This window comes from Vombatus ursinus, unplaced genomic scaffold, assembly GCF_900497805.2.
Source record: "Vombatus ursinus unplaced genomic scaffold, bare-nosed wombat genome assembly UNPS02014941.1, whole genome shotgun sequence".
Taxonomy (NCBI): domain Eukaryota; kingdom Metazoa; phylum Chordata; class Mammalia; order Diprotodontia; family Vombatidae; genus Vombatus; species Vombatus ursinus.
Window position 1 is genome coordinate 2096875 of NW_020954719.1, and position 22221 is coordinate 2119095.

Genomic DNA, 22221 nt, shown 5'->3' on the forward strand with positions numbered 1-22221 from the left:
GATGAAATATGCTGCCCACCTCCTGATAGACAGGTGAACAACTCAGAGAGCAGAATGAACATTTTTTTTATACATGTCCAATGCGGAAATTTGTTTTATTTGACTATACCTGTTTAAGATGGTTTTTCTTTTTCCTTTTTTTTTCAATGTAGAGGGGGAGGGGGCGGATGAAGGGGAAAAAGGTGAATCTTTCCAGATAGAGAAAAATCTATAATTAAATAAAATGAAAGCAGATGAAGAAAAGTATTAGAAATTCATTGTAGAAATCACATAATAATTAATGTGACAGCCAATAGTTTTTCTATTTTACTTATTTCATGTTTTGTTTATTCACATTTTAGTGCTACAAATTTTAGTTTTTCAATCTCATGGCTGGTGAATGTGATAATAAAGTAATATTCTGTTTGACTTACCTGAGAACATATTGATATAGTAGATTCCAATCAAGTAAGATATTCCTTAGTTGAATTATAATTATTACGTATTATATATCCAAATTCAAAAATTTATATTTAGATATGAATGGTAACTAATCCTTTCAGGGGAAGTGTGTGTGTGTGTGTGTGTGTGTGTGTGTGTGTGTGTGTGTGTGTGTGTGTGTGTGTGTGTTCTGTAAAAGATTTGTGATGATTAAAATCTTTGGTAGCAAATTATATTTCCAGCACTTACGTTTGGTCTTATTTTGTTATTAAGAGCAAAATTAGCATATTTTTTGGGTACCTATTATCATCTTAGTATCACCTTTGTCCAAATTCTGGAATTAAATAATATGAGAATGTAAAGACTTTGCATGAATTTCTAGAGTAACTGGCTCCACCTGGAAAGAGCAAAATTTAATTCCATTTGTCACAATTGGAGTTCTCATTTAATGACATTTTAGGTGACGCAAATGGAAATATATTAGATTTAGCTTTATTGCTTTCTATGTGTATATTTAGATAATATTGCCCCTTGGTTGGTGGTAAAATTGATAACTCTATCTATACCTCTCAGAACATTGAGAAACCTCATGGGAGTATGTGTCCTAATAGAAAATGCTATGCAACAAAGAAATAAGTTTTTAAAGTCAACTGGAAAATGTGGAAATAAAATAACTACAATATATAATTATATAATTATATATTCTTGTAAGACTGTTTGAAATGTAGAATATTTTGCTTTAGCCTAAGAAAAGAATTCCTTTAGCCACCTCCAAGTGGGACCTTTGTTCTGACCAATAACTTCCTTTCTTTTCCTTTCCTTTCCTTTCCTTTCCTTTCCTTTCCTTTCCTTTCCTTTCCTGCAATCGGGGTTAAGTGACTTGCCCAGGGTCACACAGCTAGTAAGTGTCAAGTTTTTGGTCTGAGGCCGGATTTGAACTCAGGTCCTCCTGACTTCAGGTCCGGTGCTCTATCCACTGTACCACCTAGCTGCCCAGATCCTTTTATTTTTCAAATGTACTTAAATTTTTTTTATTCTTGCTAATAATAAAGTAAAAGTAAAAACAGAAACTTACCTACTGTTGCTTACATTCTTTCAAAATAAAGGGCATTGTAGAAATAGTACAAGCAAGGAAGTAAACTTGAGAGAATTACAAGATGAGATACTCACAGATATTGCATGTGTAAAGACGTGGGTAATTGGATTAACGTTTTATTTCCAAATTCTCTGTTGTTGCTTTAATAATTTGTTTTTAAGATTTCTAATCATATCTCTTTCAGAATTTTATGAAGAAATTCTTTCATTGGCATATAGTTTGACTTGCCAGATGATTTCACCTCAAATGTGGCAGCTGTTAGGTATATTGTTTGAAGTTTTTCAGCAGGATTGCTTTGAGTACTTTGCAGGTAAAGCTACTTTTTTCTGCTGCTGTTTTGTAATTTAATATTCCTATATATGTGAAGTCCAAATAGCAGTTTGAAAGAAATAAGACAGACAGAAGATTTAATTCCTTCTAGTAACTCTGATCACAAATGCTTTATTTTTTCTATTGGCAAATGGTTTCATGAGCTTTCATGTGTGTAGTCCCAGGAATGTGAGCATTATAGGAAGTATGATGTTTCTTTTAAATATCCTCGGTAGTGACTATCCTTAGGTCTTCCTGGAGCTTGACTTTGTGGTATTAATAACTTCCTTTGACCTCAGTTATCTCTACAATAAGATTATTTCTAAGCCCCCTTCCAAATTTAAAATGATATAGTTCTAAGGAAAAGTAATAAAGAGTAAGGAAAATGAAAGTATATTATCTATAAGAATATTTAATATTCTGTTCTAATGTAAGACTTCGACATATCCTTTTTTTCAGACATGATGCCTCTCCTGCACAATTATGTTACTATAGATACGGTTACTTTACTATCCAATCCTAAGCATTTAGAGATAATTTACACTATGTGTAGAAAGGTAAGAATGTGCTCTCTTATTTTTTGTATTAATTGTAGTGTCCAATGTCCAGTTATTGCCAATTGTGCTCCTTATTAGAGTAATCTTTCCAAACTTTTTTCCCCACAAATATATCTAGTTATTTGAAAATATCCTTAGCATTGATAGTTTATACAACTTACTCATGTTTTCATCAACTTGTACCTTCAAATCATAAAACATTATTTGTTTTCGTAACTTGGAAAATTCATACTGATAGTACAGTACCAGATAAAAATTAACTATAACTATCATCATAGTTTCAAAATCATGGATGAATACTTTTTTAAAAATCAAGTATTTCTAAATTGAAAGCAAATGTGATACACAAGTGTTTACAGTGCGTGGCAGAAATTATTATACAGTTAAAGATCTCTATATAAGATAAAATGATAAGTTTATGTTAAATTATAGACGGTTATATCCATATTGCCTCCAGTTGTATAGTTTGAGCTTCCACTTGGTTCTCTAGTAGGCCCTTCTTAGAACTGTCACAGTGACTTTTGCTTCTCTTGTTTATATTCTGTGTAGATGTGTGTACATGTTTTTTGGTTATGGATATGTATGTGTGTATAAATTATAGTACAAAATATACATACACACATTAACACCATGCATTTGCAGATTAGAGATCAGTTTTAATTACTGCAACCATTCTGAACATTCAGGAGACTGAGAGTTAACTCTATAAAGAGGTTTAAATCAATTGCACATAGAACAAGCACACTTGCAGATAACCTCTTTATCCTTTTTTTCTTTTTGGGTCCTCATCAGTGCTCCATGTATGACTCCCAGATCTATCTATATCTATATCTATATCTATATATCTTTATCTATCTATATGTATATATGTGTGTGTGTGTGTGTGTGTGTATATATATCTAGTCATGAATGCTAGTCCTGTATCACCTATTGAGGATTTCAAAATATATGTCTCCCAGGCCTCTAAAACAGAATATTGGAAACAGAATTTATTTTTCACTTTAATCCTACCACGCTTCTGAACTTATCTATTTCTGTAGGTTCCTTTTTTGGGACCTAGATTGCAGTCTTGGTATCATCCTTGACTTCTCACTCTCCCTCACCCCGTTCATACAATTAGTTGATTCTGTCTTCATAGTCTTTGTGATACCTTCTTGCTAATCACACAGACATTTCTTTAATTCAGATTGTCACCGCCTCTTATTTGGACTAGTGAAACAGTCTTCAGATTTGTCTCGTGGCCTCATTTTCTCCATTGAGTGTAGGTCTAAGCCATATGACTCCTCTGCTCATAAACTCTAGTGCCTTGTTATGTTTAATATCAAAATATAAACTCCTTCATGTGGCATTTAAATTTCTTCACAATCTAGCTCCTATCTTCTTTTCTAGATTATTATACATTTCTTTCCTTCTCTTACTTTATGTTCTAGTCAGACTCTTGTTTTTCATACTCAGCATTCCTTTTCCTGTCTCTGCCTTTGCACAGGCTGTTCCTCATTCCTGGAATGTACTCTCTCCTCCCCCTTGCCTTACAGTATCCTTTGTTTGCTTCAAAACTCTGCCAACTAACTTCCATCTTCTATATGAAAGTCTTTTTAGATCTCTTATACTAGTGCCACTCTTCCCCATTCGCCTTTATCTTTATTTTGTATATATGTTCATGTACTTTTGTAGATGTTTTCTACTGTGATAGAATACGAACTTTTTGAGGACAGAGAGTTTTAGTTTCATCTTTGAATTCTCAGCACCTAGCACAGTATCAGACACCTGGTAGGTGCTTTAATAAATGCTTGTTGATTGATCAGTAATTGAACTAGGAATCAGGAGCCAGTTCTAGTTCTAATTCTAGGTTTGCAGCTAACTATCTTTGTGATTTGAGCAAAATCCTCATGCTCTCTCATTATTTATAAAATGGATAAGGGCATTAGACTGTATGTGCTCTATCCATGCAATTCTGTGATCTCTGTGTTACTCTGAATTCTGTGATCTCTTGGTTATCCTGAATAACCTTGGCTACCTTCAGTTCTTAGGTTATAGACCTAGCTAACAATGGAGGTAAGAGAAAGGATTGGCTAGAAAGCACAGTTACTTGGAAAAATAAAGTAGATTAAGCACTATCTTTGCTATCTTCAGTAACCATATTTATATTGCTGCCTTGTACAAAAATTTATCTTTATAACTCATCATTTATAATTCAGAAGATAATTGAATTTTAATTAATAAGACAAATGTATAATACACCTTAGAAATAGCTCCATAAAAATATTTAAAATAGAAGTTTTAGTGCTGAAAGGGATAAACTCTAGTCATTTGGAAAATTCACTTGTATGTCATTTCCTGATCTATGTGAGTAGGGGATTACTGTATTTTTCTGGGCTGAACAGAATAGAGCATTGGAATTAGAAGACCTGGGTTTGAATCCCAGCTTTTTCGTTTACTATTTTACTAGCTATGTGATCATGGGTAAGTCATTTAAACCTTTCTCAAACCTAAATTTCCTAATTTTCCCTGCTCACCTCATAATGTTGTTGTGAAGATCAGATTAGATAATGTATATAATTTGTTACATAAAATGCCTGCTAATATTTTGTGTGATTCTGTAGAATAAAGAAAGAAAACAAGTACATTTACTTTTTTTTCTCCTTCCTTTGGTTGGAAGGTAAACTTTAAATAGCAGTAAAGCAATGGTTTTAGTTTCAAAGCTAGTTTTGATTGAAATGTCAGATTATCTATTGATATGCTAATTTGTAGCAAATGATTATAGGTATTGACTGGAGATGCAGGAGAAGATGCAGAATGTCATGCAGCCAAACTGTTAGAAGTAATTGTTCTTCAGTGCAAAGGAAGAGGAATTGATCAGGTAATGAATGTTATGAAAGCACCCTTTTTATTGTTTTAATATAGAATCACATGCTTAACAGATATGTTTTTAAAAAAATTTTTTTCCTTAGGCAGTGGGGTTAAGTGACTTGCCCAGGGTCATGCGGCTAGTAAGTATCAAGTGTCTGAGGCTGAATTTGAACTCAGGTCCTCCTGACTCCAGTGGTGGTGCTCTATCCACTGCACCACCTAGCTGCCCCATGTTTGTTATTTTTATTTAAGCATCTCATTTTCAAGGTTGAATTAAATTATAAATAGTTCCTATTCTTAAAACATCCTTCATGACTAATTTCAAAAACCCTCTTGACTTCTTACTTTCTTACTGATTGCTTCTCTTTCCCTCTCCCCGCCCCGCTTTGAGGCAATTGGGTTTAAGTGACTTGCCCAGGTTCACACAGCTAGTTCGTGTCTGAGTCTGAATTTGAACTCAGGTCCTCCTGACTCCAAGACTGGTCCTCTATCCACTGTACCACATAGCTGCCCTCTTTTACTCAATTTTTAAGATATCTTAGATAAAATTCCCAGTTTCAACAGGAGAATTTGATCTGCTATTATTTTTATTGTGTAGAATTGTCATGTAACCCTCCGCTTAGTTTTCCATCTTCCATTAGTTCCTCTGTTTCAACTTCCCACAGTAAATGCTATTTTTGATTCTTTTTTGAAATTGCCTGTTTGATTTGAATTCTGTGCCAGTATTGAAAACGTTAACTAGCTCTCTCTCATCAAGTGAATTTTTATTGAGCTTCTTCTGTGTACAAAGTATTTTACTAGGCTCTGCAGGAATTAAAGACTTACAAGATAGGCCATGATCTCAAAGGGTCTACAGTTTACTTGGAGGGACAATGGATTTTTTGTAAAGCTGATACTGTGAAACGTTATTAAACCTGAGACTACCTCCCCTTAGAAACTCCCCAGTACAGATGAAAAAAAAAAGGCATCAGAAGAAATAGTTTTAATAAAACAAAAAGGAAGCATTAGTTAGTATCTTCACATAATCTAGGGTTATTGTTGAAGAAGATGGTGAGAAAATCTGTAAGTACCTTACTTAGGGGCGTGCTGTGGGAGCCTGGGAGAGTAGGTACTAAAGCCAGTGTGCTTTCTGGTAAATGGGGCCTGAAGTCAGTAGGTTACTCTGCAAGGAGCAAGAAGAGGGACCTGGGCCATTCTTGCATGTCTATAGCTCTCCAAGAACTGTGAAGTCAGTTTAATTTTCAATATATTGTTAGAGTTGTAACAGGAGAGAAAGCCACCTCCAAAGAGGTGGAGTGCTAAGTGAAATGGAGATAGTAGAGCTCCCAGGTGCCTCTGTGCACTGAGGGTCCTCCAAAAGGTGGGAAAACCAGCATAATTTTTGATAGTGCTTGTGTTTTAGGACCAAAGAAGCAAATAACAGGAAAAGAAGTGTCAAGGTCCTTCATTAGGCCTGAATCCAGGATGATTTCCCCTGTCATACTTAGGGCCTTGAAAGAGCTGTAAAAGGGTATAATGCCAACTTCCAGCTGCTGATTCCTTAAGCAGAAGAGTCTGGCCCAACACTCGTTTTGAGCCTCCAAAACATGTAGTCAGAAATTGGGGATTGAGGCAGGAGGTAGGGCCTTGTCCCAATTCCATCCTAGCTCCTTGGCGATCGTCAATATTGAAGAAGATGGGGACTAAAAGGATCAGGAACCAATTGCTCTATCAAGAACATTGGCAAGGCAGCATTAGAGACATTCATTCTGCAGAGGAGACAAGACCAGGGTCACCTTCCCCATCTAAGAGTATAAGAATAAGGTCCTACCACTTTCAAAAATAAAAATAAATAAAGGATTAGGTTTAGAGACATGAGTAAACAAAGGAAAACACTAACTGCAATGATGAAAATATCAGTTAAAAGAAGCCCAACAGAATAACTCCACAATAAATACAAATAGAGTCATGGAGAAAAATGGCTTTGTTACAAAAATTCCAAAGAGTGGGTGGAGGAAATAAAGGAAGAAATTAAAAATTAAATTAGAACTCTTGAGGAAATTGGAAGGAGAAGAAATAGTTTAGAACAGAAAGTAGAACAGAAGTAGGCTCTCTGAAAAATAGAATAGAGTAAAAAGGATTTTAGATTCCATGGTATAGAAAGAAATATTAGAAATATAATAGAAAGTGAAAAAGGGTGAAAAGATTGGAAGAACTTGTTGCATACCTACTATAATCTGACCAGGAAGACAGTCAGGGAGAGAGACTTTATCATCAGAGCTTTTTCAATGAGGTGAGACAAGGGAGGGAGAGAATTTGGAACTCAAGAATTTTAAATGTAAATGTTAAAAATAATTTTTACGTGTAACTGGAAAAAAAATATTTTTAAAAACACAAAATAAAATGAAGGCAAAAAAGAATCATCAGACTTTCTGAAAATTGTGAAAAACTTGGATTCCTCATTTTAAGAAATCATAAAAGAACTCCAGGCCCAGAATGAGACATACATTTTTGGACACAGTCAATGATGGAATTTGTTTTGTGATATTTGTTACAAGGCTTTTTTTAAAATTCAATTTGTGATTTGAAGATGTGAAGGCTACCCTGTCTTCTCTAAAGATAGCCAAAAAAGCAAAAGCAAAAGAAAAGAGTATCGTTAATGCATTTTTTTTTTTAAATTTAAAGAAGTGAGCAGAAGGAAGAGTGGTGGGAAACACAGACAAGCAGGTAAGGATTGAGTTCATTTCAGGCATAGGGGACTGATGGTACAAATGTCAGGGAGGGGGGAAATAAGAGTATGAAGAATGGAGAAAGCCCATTTGACTGTATTGCACAGTGTAGGAAGGAGAATAATGTATAATGAGTCTAGAAAGATAGGTTGGAAACAGGTTGCAAGGGCTTTAAAAACTAAAAAGAGGAGTTTATATTTTATTCTAGAGGTAGTAGGAGGCTACTGAAGTTTATTGAGTTTGGGGAGTAATGTGGTCAGATTTGTGCTTAAGGAAAATCACTTTGGTAGCATTTTGGAGGATGGACTGATATAGTGAGACTTGAGGCAGGGAGACCAAAGATCTTCAGTCTGAATTACCCAGGATTATATAGTATAAAAAATAAGTGAAAGGAGAAATTAGGAAGCAAAGGAAAATGCTTATACTGAAGAGTAAATTTGTTTTTCAAAGTTAGGAATATATTCTTTATGGGGGGGGAAGAGTTTTTAACAGAATTGATGACTTCCATGTATTCCTTTTGAGATAACCATAGCTGAATGTGAGTCTTTGAAATGCAAAGAAAGTGGACAAAAGAAAGTCAGAAAGAAAACTGGTTTGAATAGTTCTAAAGGACTAGTTGATGATCAGGATTTAGATCGTGAAAGTAGATGAAGAGACTGTTCCTCTGAATCCCAGCTTATCCAAGGTTCATTTTGGTAACAAATAAAAATTTGACCTTTCTTTAAAAAAAATTCTAAATAAAGAGAGGTCTAGGGTAAGGGAGAAATTTAATATTTTTATGAAATTGGACTCTTCAGAGATAAGAGGTGTGGTGAGAGGGAGAGGGAATTTCGTGAATTTCCCTTGCTTGATGTCATGGTAGTAATATTTATAGTATTAAATACCCATAACCTAAGGAGGAGGAAGAACTATGTCTAAGCCGAAGAGTGTGGTCCAAGAGGGGATATTCTTAGGCAACAAAAATTACTTCTGATTACTGGGCTGATCACACAGTTGCTAAACACTGAAAATAAAAATGTAAGCAAAGACATATAGGCCTTGACCTCAGAGAACTTATATTCTATTTAGAGAAGTCAATGCAAAGGAAGATGACTAATAAGTGAAAGAGAAAGGCACTAGTTTGGGGTTCTGGTAGAAAAAGAACTACAAAGAGTTAGAAATGAAGCTGAGAGAGCAGTGAAGGAGTGAACATGGTTGACCTGTACAGTTCCTTAAAGTGGAAGATCCGGGAGGACCTGATCACTTAGAAGGGGCTACAGAAGCAGAAAGATCTTTCAGGGTAAGAAGGCTGCTGGGATATAGTTGTGAAAGAGCCTTTGATTTGTGCCTGAATTGGGAAGGAGGATACAAATCAGATTGTTCCAAGCAATATAAACCATGGATAGCTAGTGCCGATTTTTTTCAAGAGACAAAATATCGTAGCAAGATTTGAAGAAGGAAAAAAGCAAAGGTAACAGTGGTAACTGTTACTATGAATAGGTTAAACTCAAACAGAAGGATTACAATTGATTAGAAAACAAATCTCAACAATTTTCTTTATACAAGTAAGACTTGAAACACAAGGATTTACACAGAATTGAAATGAGGCACAGGAATCAAAAGAGGATCAGTTATTATAATCCCAGATAAAGTAACACAAAAATAGATCTGGTTAAGAGAACAAGTAGGGAAAAAACATACTTGAAGGCCCTATAGATATCGAAGTAACATATACACGTAATGGATTAACATTTATTTACACTTTAAGGAAAAGCTAATTGACTTTTAAAGGGACTCATATAGAAGGCAGTAATTGAGTACTTCATTTCAGATTTAGATAAATCTAACAAATTGATAAGCAACAAAGAAATTAAGGACCTGAACATAATGTTAGAAAAAGTAATTAGGATAGCCTTTTGGCAGGTACTGAATGGACAATTTAAGAGAATATGCTTATTTTTCAGTATCATATGTTAATTTTCCAAAAAAAGATCATGCGTAAAGAATTCAAATTCAGGAAGGCAGAAATATTAAATTCATTCTTTTCAGGCCATAATGTAATAAACATTATAATCCATGAGGGAAATATTGACAAGTGATTCAGACTTAGAAAATATAATTATTGTCCTAAAGAATAAGTGATGCTATTCCCCAATAGAAGAGTAGTGATAAGATGTAAATATTTCTCAGAAGAATTATTGCGTCCATATGAGAGACTGTTGAGATCACTAATGATGAGAAAAATACAAGTTAAAATAATTCTCAGGTTTCACCTCATACCTAGCACATGGACAATGCTTCAAAAAATGATTAGTCAGCTAGTATTTATTAAGCACCTACTATTTGCCAGGCACTGTGCTAAGCACTAGGGATATAAAGAAAGGCAAAAGAGTTCTCACTCTCAGGGAGCTTATAGTCTAATGGGGAAAGAATGTACAAACAACTATGTACAAACAGGATATTGACAGAAGAAATAGGTAATCAGCAGAGAGGAGGTGTTTGTATTAAGGGAGATTTGGAAAGCCTTCTTGCTCAAAGTGGATACTTTAGCTGAGACTTAAAGGAAGGAAGGATGCAGAGATGTCTTCTAGAGAGTTCTAGGCAGAGGAGGAGGGATATGGAGTATATTATGGGGTGGCTTATAAGGTGTGAGAAGACTATGCAGGTGGAGGGGTCAGGTTATGGAGGGCTTTAAAAGTCAAACAGGATTTTCTATTTGATCCTGGAGATGATAGGGAACCACTGGAGTCTGTTGAGTATGGGAATGACATTGTTACTGACATTGCAGAATTCAGCTTGTTAGTTTGACAGCTGAATGGAGGACGGACTGGATTGAGGAGAAGCTTGTGGTGCAGAAACCTGTTGATGCAATAGGCCAAGTGAGGGCCTTCACCATGGCAGTGTCCCTGTTAGAGGAAAGAAGGGGGTATATATAGGAGATGTACAAAGGTAGAAACAGTGAGACTTGGCATTTGATTGGATGTAAGGAGTGAAAGTGAGGAATCAAGGGTGACACAGGGCTTGTGAGCCTGGACAACTAGGAGTATACTGGGAGTATAGTGATACTCTCAACAGTAATAGGGGCATAAGGAAGAGGGGAAGGTTTAGTTGTGGCAGGAAAGAAAAAAAGTTCAGTTTTGGACATTTCTAGCTTCATTAGATTCCAGCAATGATGGTAAGAAGTATTACCTTAAACACGTTTTCTAAAACAATTTTAAAGTTCTTCATATTTTCTTCTGCTAAAATTTTTTTTTAAGCATATAAGAAAAAATTTGAATTTCAGTTGCAGATAGTTGTCTTTTTTTCCCCTCTCCTTTTTTACCTCATCCAAAGTACATATTTTCATTGGTAGTGTTTCACAACTTCTAGCATCATTAAATGTCTTGTTTGGATGAGGCATTTAGAAAGGTATGCAAAAGACAATAACCTTACAATAAAATTACTTCCTAACACTTTCATATTGTTAATACATGAAGGGATTTGTATTGCAATAGTTGTTCTTTCTACCCTCTTTCTATACATCTGAACATATTCTCTCCTGAGGTCCTGTCCCATCACCATTTGTCTATTGGACTTTGCCTATTGGATGACCTGTAGGCACCTCACCCTCATTATCTCCTAAAGAATATTTATCTTTTCTGCCAAACCCACTTTTTAGCTTTCATATTTCTGTTGCTAGTGCCACAGTTTTCCCAGTTACCCAGGTTTGCATCCTCAGAGCCCTCTTCAACTCTATATTTTACTTTATTCCACATATTTAGTTGATTGTAACTTTTTTTTTTTAAATCAAATACCTCCATAGCATTTCTCCCATCTATATCTCTCTCTACTTAAGTCAACAAGCATTTATTAAGCACTTAACTTATAGTGTTGGGCACTATGCTAAGTGCTGAGGGATACAGAGTAAGTAAAATAAAACAAGACGAAAACATTCCTTTTCCTCATAGATATGTAGATTGAATGAGAATGGCAAGGTGACATAATGATTTTGAACTTGGGTAAGGTGGCAGTACCCTTGATAATATTAAGGAAGTTCAGAAGTGGTGAAAGTTTGTAGGAAAAGATGAAATGTGTTTTGGACATGTTGAGATATTTAGCCTGTGGGATATTTAGTCTGAAATTTTTCAAAAAGCTATTGGAGATGTATGACTGTAGCTCAGGAAAAAGACTAAGGCTGGGTATGTGATGATGTGGGAATCCGTTGCAAACAGAACATAATTGAATCCATGGGAGTTGATAAGATCACCAAGTGAAACGGGTATAGAAGGAAAAGAGAGTTTTAGGACCTAAACTTTGCAAACCTTACATTCTGTTAGGAGAAACAACATGTAAATAACTAGGTACAGCTAGGTTCTTATTAGTGAAATTAGTGAATTTTGTGAAATGACCTCAAGTATTTGAATTCACACTATTAAAAATTATAATTGTCATTGGTTCCAGTCCAGTGGAAATATGCAGCATGAATTTGAATCAGGATTCATTAGTCACTTCAGGAGATTCATTATTCATACTAATTGGTACTAACTGGCATACATATAACACATAAGTATTTATCAATATAGATGTAGACACACAGTGTAGATAAAAATAATCTGAAAAAGAAAGACACCTTGGCAGCTTAATGGAGGATGGATTGGAATAGGGAGAGACTTGAGGCAGTGAAACGACTTAAAATCATTGCTTTAGTCTAGGCAAGAGGTGATAAGGATCTAAGTCAGAGTTGTGGTTGTATGAGTAGAAAGAAGAAGACATTTATACATGAGATTTTTTATGAAATGGCAAGATTTGATGACAAATTAGTTATGTGGCTTGAAGAGAGTGAGGAGTCCAGTGTGACACTGGTTTTGAACCTGGGTGACTGGGAGAGTGGCAATACTCTTGATAGTAATAGGGAAGTTCAGAAGTAGGGAAAGTTTGCAGGCAAAAATGAGATCTGTTTTAGACGTGTTTAGTTTGGGATGCCTATGGGATATCCTATTTGAGATATTAAAAAAGCTATTGGACGTACACAACTAGCTCAGGAGAAAAACTGGGGCTGGATATGTGATGATCTGCAAATCTTTTGCTTAGGGATGATAATTGAACCCATGGGAGCGGATTAGATCAATCAGATGACATAGTTTAGAAGGAAAAGAGAAGAGGATTTAGGACAGAACCTTTGGGGATATTCATGTTTAGTTCATGGGTAAGACATGGACAGAGGGACCTCAAAGATACTTAGATAAGGTGTTCAGACAGAGGCAGGATAGAGACTGGACTCTTCTAATAGCCTAGATTTTTGTCTCTTTTCCTCTTCATAAATTTGCCAAATTGATATTCCTAAAACTTAGGTCTGACTTTGGCATGCCACTACTTAAAGATACTCAGTAGGTCTCTGTTGACTATAGGATCAAATACATAATATTCTGGCATTTTAAGCCTTTCTCTATTGGCATATGGCACCTCAGTTGCAAACCTAGGCCACTGTTATGATGGTGATGCACTCAAAAGAAACAGAAAAATTTGGAAGAGGCTTGAGTTTGTAGGGAAAGATAATGAATCCTGTTTTGGACATAATGACTTTGAGAGGGTTGTCCTAATCCTTCTAGGCTCTGGTGTCTTCCTAAAATTACTCTGTATCTGTGGTGCCCCTTCCTTCCCTCTGCCCACCTCCCCCAGGGCTCACTCTCCCAATCCAAATTTAGACTAGCAGGTTGGATTCCCAGAGAGTAATGATTATTTGTCCTACCAGTAACCCTGATGGATTGTGGCTTCTGATTAGGTTCGAGGCCTTATCTGGCATTCTTCCCCAGTAGTGATTAATTACTTGATTTCAATTAACTTTTACAAAGGGATGTTTTCTCTAGCAAAATGTAGCAAGGACAGAAGTTACAAAAACATCCCCTCCTCTCAGCACATTTGCCTCCTGGGGAGAGTGGCTGAATCTTAAGGCACAAATACCTTCTTCTAGGAAACTGAATTTCTGGCCCTGGGAATCCTCTTCTTTCTTTGCAGAGTCTCAGTGACTTCACTTCTGGGCAAATGATAAGTTGCTCATTTGCCTATTTGGGCTAGCTCCTCATGGGATTTGGTGCTTGGGTTACTGGGCCAGGTCAGACAGGGTTCTTCTTAAAGCTGTCTTCTCACCAAATTCAACGACTGATGTCATACTTTCATGGACACGTGATGGCCAGGTTAGAGTTAGGACCTTACCCAACCTAGCAGCTCATAGCAGTCCTCACTTGAAAGATGCCAATGAAGAACAAGATCCTGCTCCAGCCTTTTGTACGCATGCTCAATCATGGCTCAGCCTCCATCGCCTCATCGGTTCTTCTGCTTCCTTAGCCAGCTGGAAGACTTCATTTTCATGTGGTACTGGCCCCTCGGTCATTCTCGACAGAACACTGACTCCCTAAAATGCCGCATGTTGGTTTGGCAGCAGGCATATATATATATATGCAAGCTCTGTAAAGCCCTGCATGAGGGGTGAATTCCTGTAAGGACTAAACCTTCACTGGCCAATTTTCCATTACATATTTACATGCAAACATACACACACTTCCTATCATAGAATATAATTTACTTGAGAACAATATGGAAGAAAAAATACCATGCTCTGCATTTTAAGCATAAACCTTCCAGAAACACTTTTTGTTAATTTAGATTAAACTTAACATTTCTACATAGGGAAAAAGGTCTAAAGACTGCTGTTTATGTAGTTAGAGTTTATAACATTACCAGACAATGCACGAAATTCCACAGTCAAGACTGAGAAAAAGTTCTGAGTACAAGTTAAGTTTTGTTAAATTAAAAGTTAAGTTTTTGTTAAGTTAAGAGTTTGCTTTATTATGGAAGACAATAGTTGTTTAACTTTATGCATACCCCTAGAGAACCATTTTCCAAAAATCATTCAATTCCTTTTCAACCATTCTTTTAAAAAATTCTCCTTTCCAGTTTGTCAAAGGTAAACTCAAGAAGTAGTTCCATTAACTGAAGTGACCAAAAACACCATTACCCTGAATCTGGTCAGTGCCTGGGAAACAAGATACTGCTCCTTGTTAAATTAATCAATGATCCTTTACTTTTATCTGGTCACTGTCCTAATTCTGTCAAAAGGAGAGAATGTTCTTCCCTGAATTTTTTACCCAATTTCCTCAAAGAAAGTGGTTGGGCCTTTGGTTAGGGAGAAATGGATTTAATTCAGGTAATTGTTTTGGGATTGAAAGTTAAAGAGTGATAACATTTCTCAATTCAAATTAGCCCAAAAGCATACTGACTAGCATAGACTAGCATACTGAAGAAAATGCTTTCCTAACATTTCTAAAAGAAGGAGCAGGGAGTGCGCTTGGAGGCTTGGTCCTTGGATCCCACCACCTAATGCCTTATACCTGGTAGGTGCTTAATAAATGCATGTTAATTTTCTATAAAGTAAGAAATTGTTTTGATTGAGTTGTTTTGATCACAGCTCTTCTCAGAACATTTTAGTCGATTTCCTTTACCTGTTTTGTTAACTCTAATTCGTGTCTCTCCTGCCTTCAGTGTACTATTTAGTTTTTATCAACATGAAACTTTTCTAAGAAAATTATCTGTTTTGGCTTTCTTCTTCTGAATATCTAGACTTCTGCATATATGTATTAAGTGGCTATATATATACACACACACACACACACATATATGTAATGTATGTCTATTAACTGTTTTTACATATACTTTTTTTGTCCTATCTTTCCTATTGTGTTTTAGGTAACTTCTGCTACTCATTGTGGTCTGGAGTATAAAAGTCTTTGTTCTGTTGATAATTATTAAGTTGGGGGAAAAAAGATAATTAAATATGTGATCTAAGGCAAACCACTTAACATCTTTGTTTCTCAGCTTTCTCATTTGTCAAATGAATATTGTGAAATAACCCCTAACTATTTTGCAGAGAGGCAAAAGATGTGCAAATGATATGAGAAATTAAAACGTGTTTTGTGTTAGATGATAAGGTTAAAAATGCTTTGTAAGAGATATACCTGTATGATAATATTCATTTATTTTTTTCAGCCAAAGGCAAGGTTTATTAGAACATCTGCCATATTGGCCAGACTCTTAAGGAGTCTGAACATTAGTGAGCTATTGGCTAGATTTTAAGAATCTGAGCATTTGGCTAGATTATAAGAATCTGAGCAGTGGCTAGATTTTAAGAATCTGAGCACCTTAATGGAGACAAGATGGACCTTATATACAGAAAGACTTGGGAGAGATTTAGAATTAAGGGTGGGAAGTGGTGGTGGGGGGAGAGGAAGTGGGGTGCGGTGCAATAGGGAGGTAAGACAGTGGAGGGCTAGGCTAGGTTAAAGGTAACAGAATTGGGAGATTGGGAGTAGCCACAATGAAAGGCCAGTTGATGAGTTTACAACCTCAGGTGAACTCCAGAGATTTGGCCATGTGGGAAAGTCCAAGGTTTTTCCTTTCTGGGGTCCAGTTCCCAACCCCATCATTCCCCCCTCAAACAAATGGGACCCAAATTCTTTTGGAGTAAGGGGCGAAGGTCTTGGCTTCTGAAACTGCTTCCTGCTGGCAAGGGGCATAGAGCTGTCTCTGCCCCAAGGGGGTCCCAAAGAGGAGGTTGACTGGAATGGAGCACAGGCTGCATCCAGGGAACGATGGGGGAGACATTGGCTAGTCCCCGCTGTTTGCTGCCAACTGTAGGTGAATGGCCCGTAGTCTGGAAGACACAAATCTGACAGAAAAGACTGCAGGGCCCAGATATGACAGGATAAAACATCCTTAGCTCTGTTTGGATTCAGATAATTCAGTTTTCCAACCATGCAGTATCAAATCCACCTCATAGCTAGATTCAGGAATAGCCAGGTGGGTAACATTCCTTTTCAAAGAAATATAATGGGGAAACTGTGCCAGGAGGATTGCATCTTAGACTGAGGCTAAAATTGTCTTCTCAGCTTTACCTGATGCTGACTTCCCACCAATATCATATTCTCTCTGAGTAGCTTGTGGCATTTCTCTCAGATGGTAGATTATTGATTATCGATGGATTATAATGATCCATCAGACAACTCAAAATAAAATCTTAGGAGCTTTTACCTCAAACAGCAAGTTTCACTAATCACAGCTTAGGAAAACTTTTCCAGGATTTACATCGCATACAAATTTGTCCTGGTGTAAAAAGCCAGTTGTTAGAGATTATTTCTATATACTTGCAAATTCTCAGCAAGACAAAACCCAAACAAGCTTTTTGGCAAGTTTATGCATTAAAACAATAACCAGCAATGGCCAGATTATATTAGTGGTAACCAAATTATGAAAAGTTGCTTGACATAACTGATACAAAAAGTTCACCAATTTGAAACTTGAAACAAACCCATTATCAATCAGGTGACTTCAGTTTTGTTAAATGCATTTCCAAATTACTTTACAGAGAGAATCAACATCTCATGATTAACAGTTAAAACTCCAACTTTAAAAGAGCGTGCTTACCCAAGTTCAGAGGTCAGCTTCTTTACCTTGAGCAGGATGTGCTGAACCTGGGTGATGCTTCCAGGCAAAGGTTGCCCTAGGGCCCAAGGCCATTGCCAGTGGGGCCCATGCTGTAGCTGCTGCCCCTCCCCCCTCCTTCCTTTCACCAGGTTGGGGAGGGGGAAATCAAAGAGTACAACTCTCTTCTCCTATGAGACGGGTTAATAGATACCCTCTTGCCTCAAGGGAAGGGAGTGACCAGGGTTGTAAGGAGGTGTTTCAAAACTCCTTAATGATCAATCACAAAACCTCCAGAATCTGCTAAAATGTTTTCAGCTTTCTAACTTTTCCCTATAACCTCCATGAAGGAGGATCCAGGGGTTTAGTGGGAAGGGAGTAAGTAAGCCTCAGGGAACCAAAAAGCATCTGCAGTTTTCCCAGTTCCCTAGTGCCGAGACAATTGACAGATTTGGGCATACACTTCCAGATAGGGTGTCCCTCCTTGTCCTCTATGCTGCGGACAGTGTACCCAGGTCCATGGCCTCAAAACAAACCAGTGGATGGAGAGCCTGAGAGCATCAGGCTAAGTACGAGACAGCCTCGTAACTGTCTGCCCAAATAGCACCTTCAAGTCTTCCTAGGTGCTTGGCAAGCAACCCCAATTGCAGGGCAAGAAAAAAAGCAGAAGAGGCTTACATACCTTCCAGTCTTGGCTGGAGAAGAACTTGGGGTTAGACAGTTTTACCTGTACGGGCCACCAAAATGTTGAGGTTTAGGGGCTTAGAGTTGCTGGGACCCCAAAATATCAAGAGCAAGAGATGCGAGTCCTGCCTGAAGGAATTTGATTCAAGCCTTCTTTCAACCAAAGACAAGGTTTATTAGAACATCTGCCATATTGGCCAGATTCTTAAGGAGTCTGAACATTAGTGAGCTATTGGCTAGATTTTAAGAATCTGAGCCAATAGTATTTACTGTTGGAAAGGCATTATGATATAATCGATAGAATGCAGAACTTGGAGTTAGAAGGACTTGGATTGAAATCCCACCTCTGTTACTTACTGGCTTTGGGATGATGGGCAAATCACCTAATGTGTCTGAGCCTTGGTTTCTTCATCTGTAAAATGGTTAATTATTGCCTACCTCAGAGTGTTATTGTGGGATTCAAATGAGGTAATATAAAGACTTTACACACATTCAAATGCTATATAAATACCAGCCATTTTCATTATTATTATTATTAATTTCGTACAGGCAATAAGAATTTATAATAAATTCTCTATTATCTTTTATTTTCTGCTTTGTATTTAGTGCATTCCACTGTTTGTAGAAGTTGTGCTGGAAAGATTAACCAGAGGGGTTAAAACAAGTGAGCTCCGTACCATGTGTCTTCAGGTTGCTATTGCTGCTTTGTACTACAATCCCGATCTGCTTTTGCATACTTTAGAACGCCTTCATTTTCCACATAATCCTGGGCCTATAACTGCACAGTTTATAAATCAGTGGATGAATGATACTGATTGTTTTCTTGGGTAAGTATTTTTCTTATTTTTATATTTTTTTGTATCTTATTGCATGTTGTTGACTGCTAAGCATAACAGCCAAGTAAATAATGTGCATTTCTGTTAATGCACTATTAATATCTTATTTTTTGGAGGGTATAGTATTTATTATAGTTTATATTATTTATTATGATTTATTTTATATTATTTATTATAGTCTAATGGAGAGAACACAAGCTGGCACAAAATTCATCTCTTTGCTTAGGATATTAAATTTATTAAACTTATAAATTTGCTATTATAAAAATCCTTCACAAGCATTTAAGTCCCTTAGTTTATTAAGTTTATAAATATAGGCATTCCAGGTTGAGTTTGTGCCTAATAGAGGTACCAACCAGCCCTGCATTGGTATAAAATACAGACCTGGAAGTTAATTACTTGGGGTTGTTGTTAAGTGCCTGACCAACCTTAGAAATATAAGAAAAGAAGGTTTCTGATGGAGTCCCAGGTGCTGAATCATTGTGGTATGACTACAAGGCATACAATAGTCTCTGCAGAATTGAAATTTAATATCACAGTGATACCATGGAGGGGTACATAATGATTGTGAACATGTTGCAACATAATCAAATGAGAAACATAAAAGAACAGGAAGCATCCAGGAATTGTATGGTAGAAAAAGAAGATAGAAAAAGATGGGCTGGTCGTATGGCGTGGGTGATGTAACTTGTTGATAGACCAACTGCTCCATTGGAATCTTCGTGATGTCACTGAAAGTAAGGAAGTCTTCTATGACCACAGAGGTGGACTCCTGTGGTGAACTTATGGGAGGGATTGACAAAGGAATGGCATATGATAAACTGTCATGGATAGATTATGATGTATATTATTGGCAGGGATATTGGTGAGACCCCAGACCTAATTGAGTATTATAGAATGGAATTGTTGAAGCTTTAGCATCTCATCTAGTACTTTGCTAAGAAGAGAGAGTTTTGCTAGATGATTGTGTCAAAATTGTTCTTACAGTGAGGGGAAATGAAATTTCAAGAGGTTTTATTAAATCACTCATTTCATATTGTGTAGAACCTTGCTGGCAAAGCTAAACTGACTAAGGCTTGACAGGGAGCTGTGACAGGTGAAATCTGAAATAACTGAGGAAACAAAGGTTCGAGCTTCTGAGCATATCAGTTTATTAAGCAGTACATGCCAATTGCATAGCAAATAGGGCCCAGGCCTGGTCCTCAGCTTGGTATTAGACCCTGAGAGAGATTTTTATGCATTAAAAGCAAATATTAACAGAACATAAGCCAGGATACAAGATTAGGTAATCTGATTTCTAACTGGAAGAAAGATTAGGGCTTTCTGAGTTGGAGGGGGAGAGCAAACAAGTGCAATTCCCTGAAATCAGAAAAAGAAGTGTCGCTTTCCGCCGGCTCCGCCATATTCCAATGAGTTGCCAAAAAGACAAACACAAAAGGAAAAAGGAGAGGGACACGATACATGTTTTCTAGGTACTTTCGAAAACAAGGTGTTGTCCCTCTGGCTACGTATATGCAAATATACAAGAAAGGTGATATTGTAGATATCAAGAGTATGGGCACAATTCAGCAAGGAATGCCCCACAAATGTTACCATGGCAAGACTGGACGGGTCTATAATGTTACTCAACATACTGTAGGCATTGTTGTAAACAAGCTAGTTAAGGGCAAGATTCTAGCCAAGAGAATTAATGTTTATATTGAGCATATTAAGCATTCTGAGAGCAGAGATAGCTTCCTGAAACGGGTAAAGGAAAATGATCAGAAGAAGATGGAAGCCAAAGAAAAAGGCACTTGGGTTCAACTGAAGCGCTAGCCTGCTTCACCCAGAGAAGCACACTTTGTGAGAACCAATGGCAAGGAACCTGAGCTGTTGGAACTGATCCCCTACGAATTCACGACATAAATGGCTGTAAAATAAAAACAATGAAAAATTCTTGGGTTAAAAAAAAAAGAAAAGAAAAAAGAGGTGTCCTACTTCCCGCCATGTATCTGTATTCAGTCAGAGAAACTAGTAAACAGGAGCAGCTAGGTGGCGCAATGGATAGAGCACCGGTCCTGAAGTCAGGAGGACCTGAGTTCAAATGCGGCCTCAGACCAAACACTTGTCACTTACTAGCTGTGTGACCCTGGGCAAGTCACTTAACCCCAATTGCCTAAAAATAAAAAAAAAATAAAAATAAAAAAGAAACTAGTGAACAGTAGATAAGATATATGGGTTGCTTTAGATGTATAATTGTGAGAAAACTCCTTGCATTAATTTTCAGAACTGACTGGGTTTCTGGTCAGCATAATCTAGGTCCTTTGTTAAGAGTCTCAAAGCAACAGATAGAAGTGGTCCGGGCTTCCCAACCATGCAGGGCTGGTTTCAAACAATACAATAGAGGTTTCTCACAATACCCATAATTGAATAAAATTTTCTCATAGGATCAAATTGGACTACACTCACCACTTCGCTGCCTCTGTAGTATCGACAGGACATTACAAGTAATTGAACTTGAGAAGTGAGAGAAAAAGAGTCAAATGTGATTTTCAGCGTGGATGACTGACTGTTGGTATTCTTTACAGAATGTTCTGCCTTCATCTTATTCACTCCTGGCGTCAACAACCTTTTCTACTCAGATTATTCCCAAGTCATCATCTCCATCCCAACTTCCCTCCTGAGCTCAAGGCACAAATTTCTTTTTATTTTATTTTATTTTTTTTTTTATTTTAAGTATGTGTTTTTAAAACTTTGGGTTACAAATTTTCACCCTTCCTCCCTCCCCACTCACCCTCATTGAAAAGGCAAGCGTCTCAATACAGGTTATAGATGTGGAGTCATGCAAAACACTTCCATAGTAGTCCTGTTGTGAAAAACTAAGTATATTTCCCTTCATCCTATCCTACCCCCCATTTATTCTCTTCTCTCTTTTGACCCTGTCCTTCCTCAGAAGTGTTTGCTTTTGATTATCCCTTCCTCCAGTCTGCCCTCCCCTCTATCAACCCCCTGCTTTCTTGTCCCCTTCCCCCCTTATTTTCCTGTAGGGTAAGATAGATTTCCATACCCCATTGTGTATGTTATTCCCTCCTTAAGCCAAATCCTATGAGAATAAGATTCATTCATTCCGTCTCACCTTCCCCCATTTCTCCTCCACTGTTAAAGCCTTTTCTTGTCTGTTTCATGTGAGATATTTTACCTCATTCTACTTCTCCCTTTCTCCTTTTCCCAGTATAATCTTCTCTCACCCCTTATTTTTATTTTCCAGATATCACCCCTTCATCTTCAACTTACCCTATGCCCTCTATCTATCTATCTATCTATCTATCTATCTATCTATCTATCTATCT

General features: G+C 36.9%; 1 protein-coding gene and 1 pseudogene across 3 annotated transcripts in view; both read left to right on the top strand.

Annotated features, from left to right (window-relative positions):
- IPO8 (importin 8) overlaps positions 1–22221 on the top strand; it is a 144293-nt gene that overhangs the window by 95566 nt on the left and 26506 nt on the right. For all 3 annotated transcript variants that reach the window (XM_027844354.1, XM_027844355.1, XM_027844356.1), the window contains 4 exons: positions 1701–1826; positions 2285–2382; positions 5147–5242; positions 18663–18883. In XM_027844354.1, the coding sequence (XP_027700155.1) occupies positions 1701–1826; positions 2285–2382; positions 5147–5242; positions 18663–18883 (541 nt within the window). The remainder of the gene's footprint in view (positions 1–1700; positions 1827–2284; positions 2383–5146; positions 5243–18662; positions 18884–22221) is intronic.
- On the top strand, positions 20354–20707 carry LOC114029737 (annotated as a pseudogene).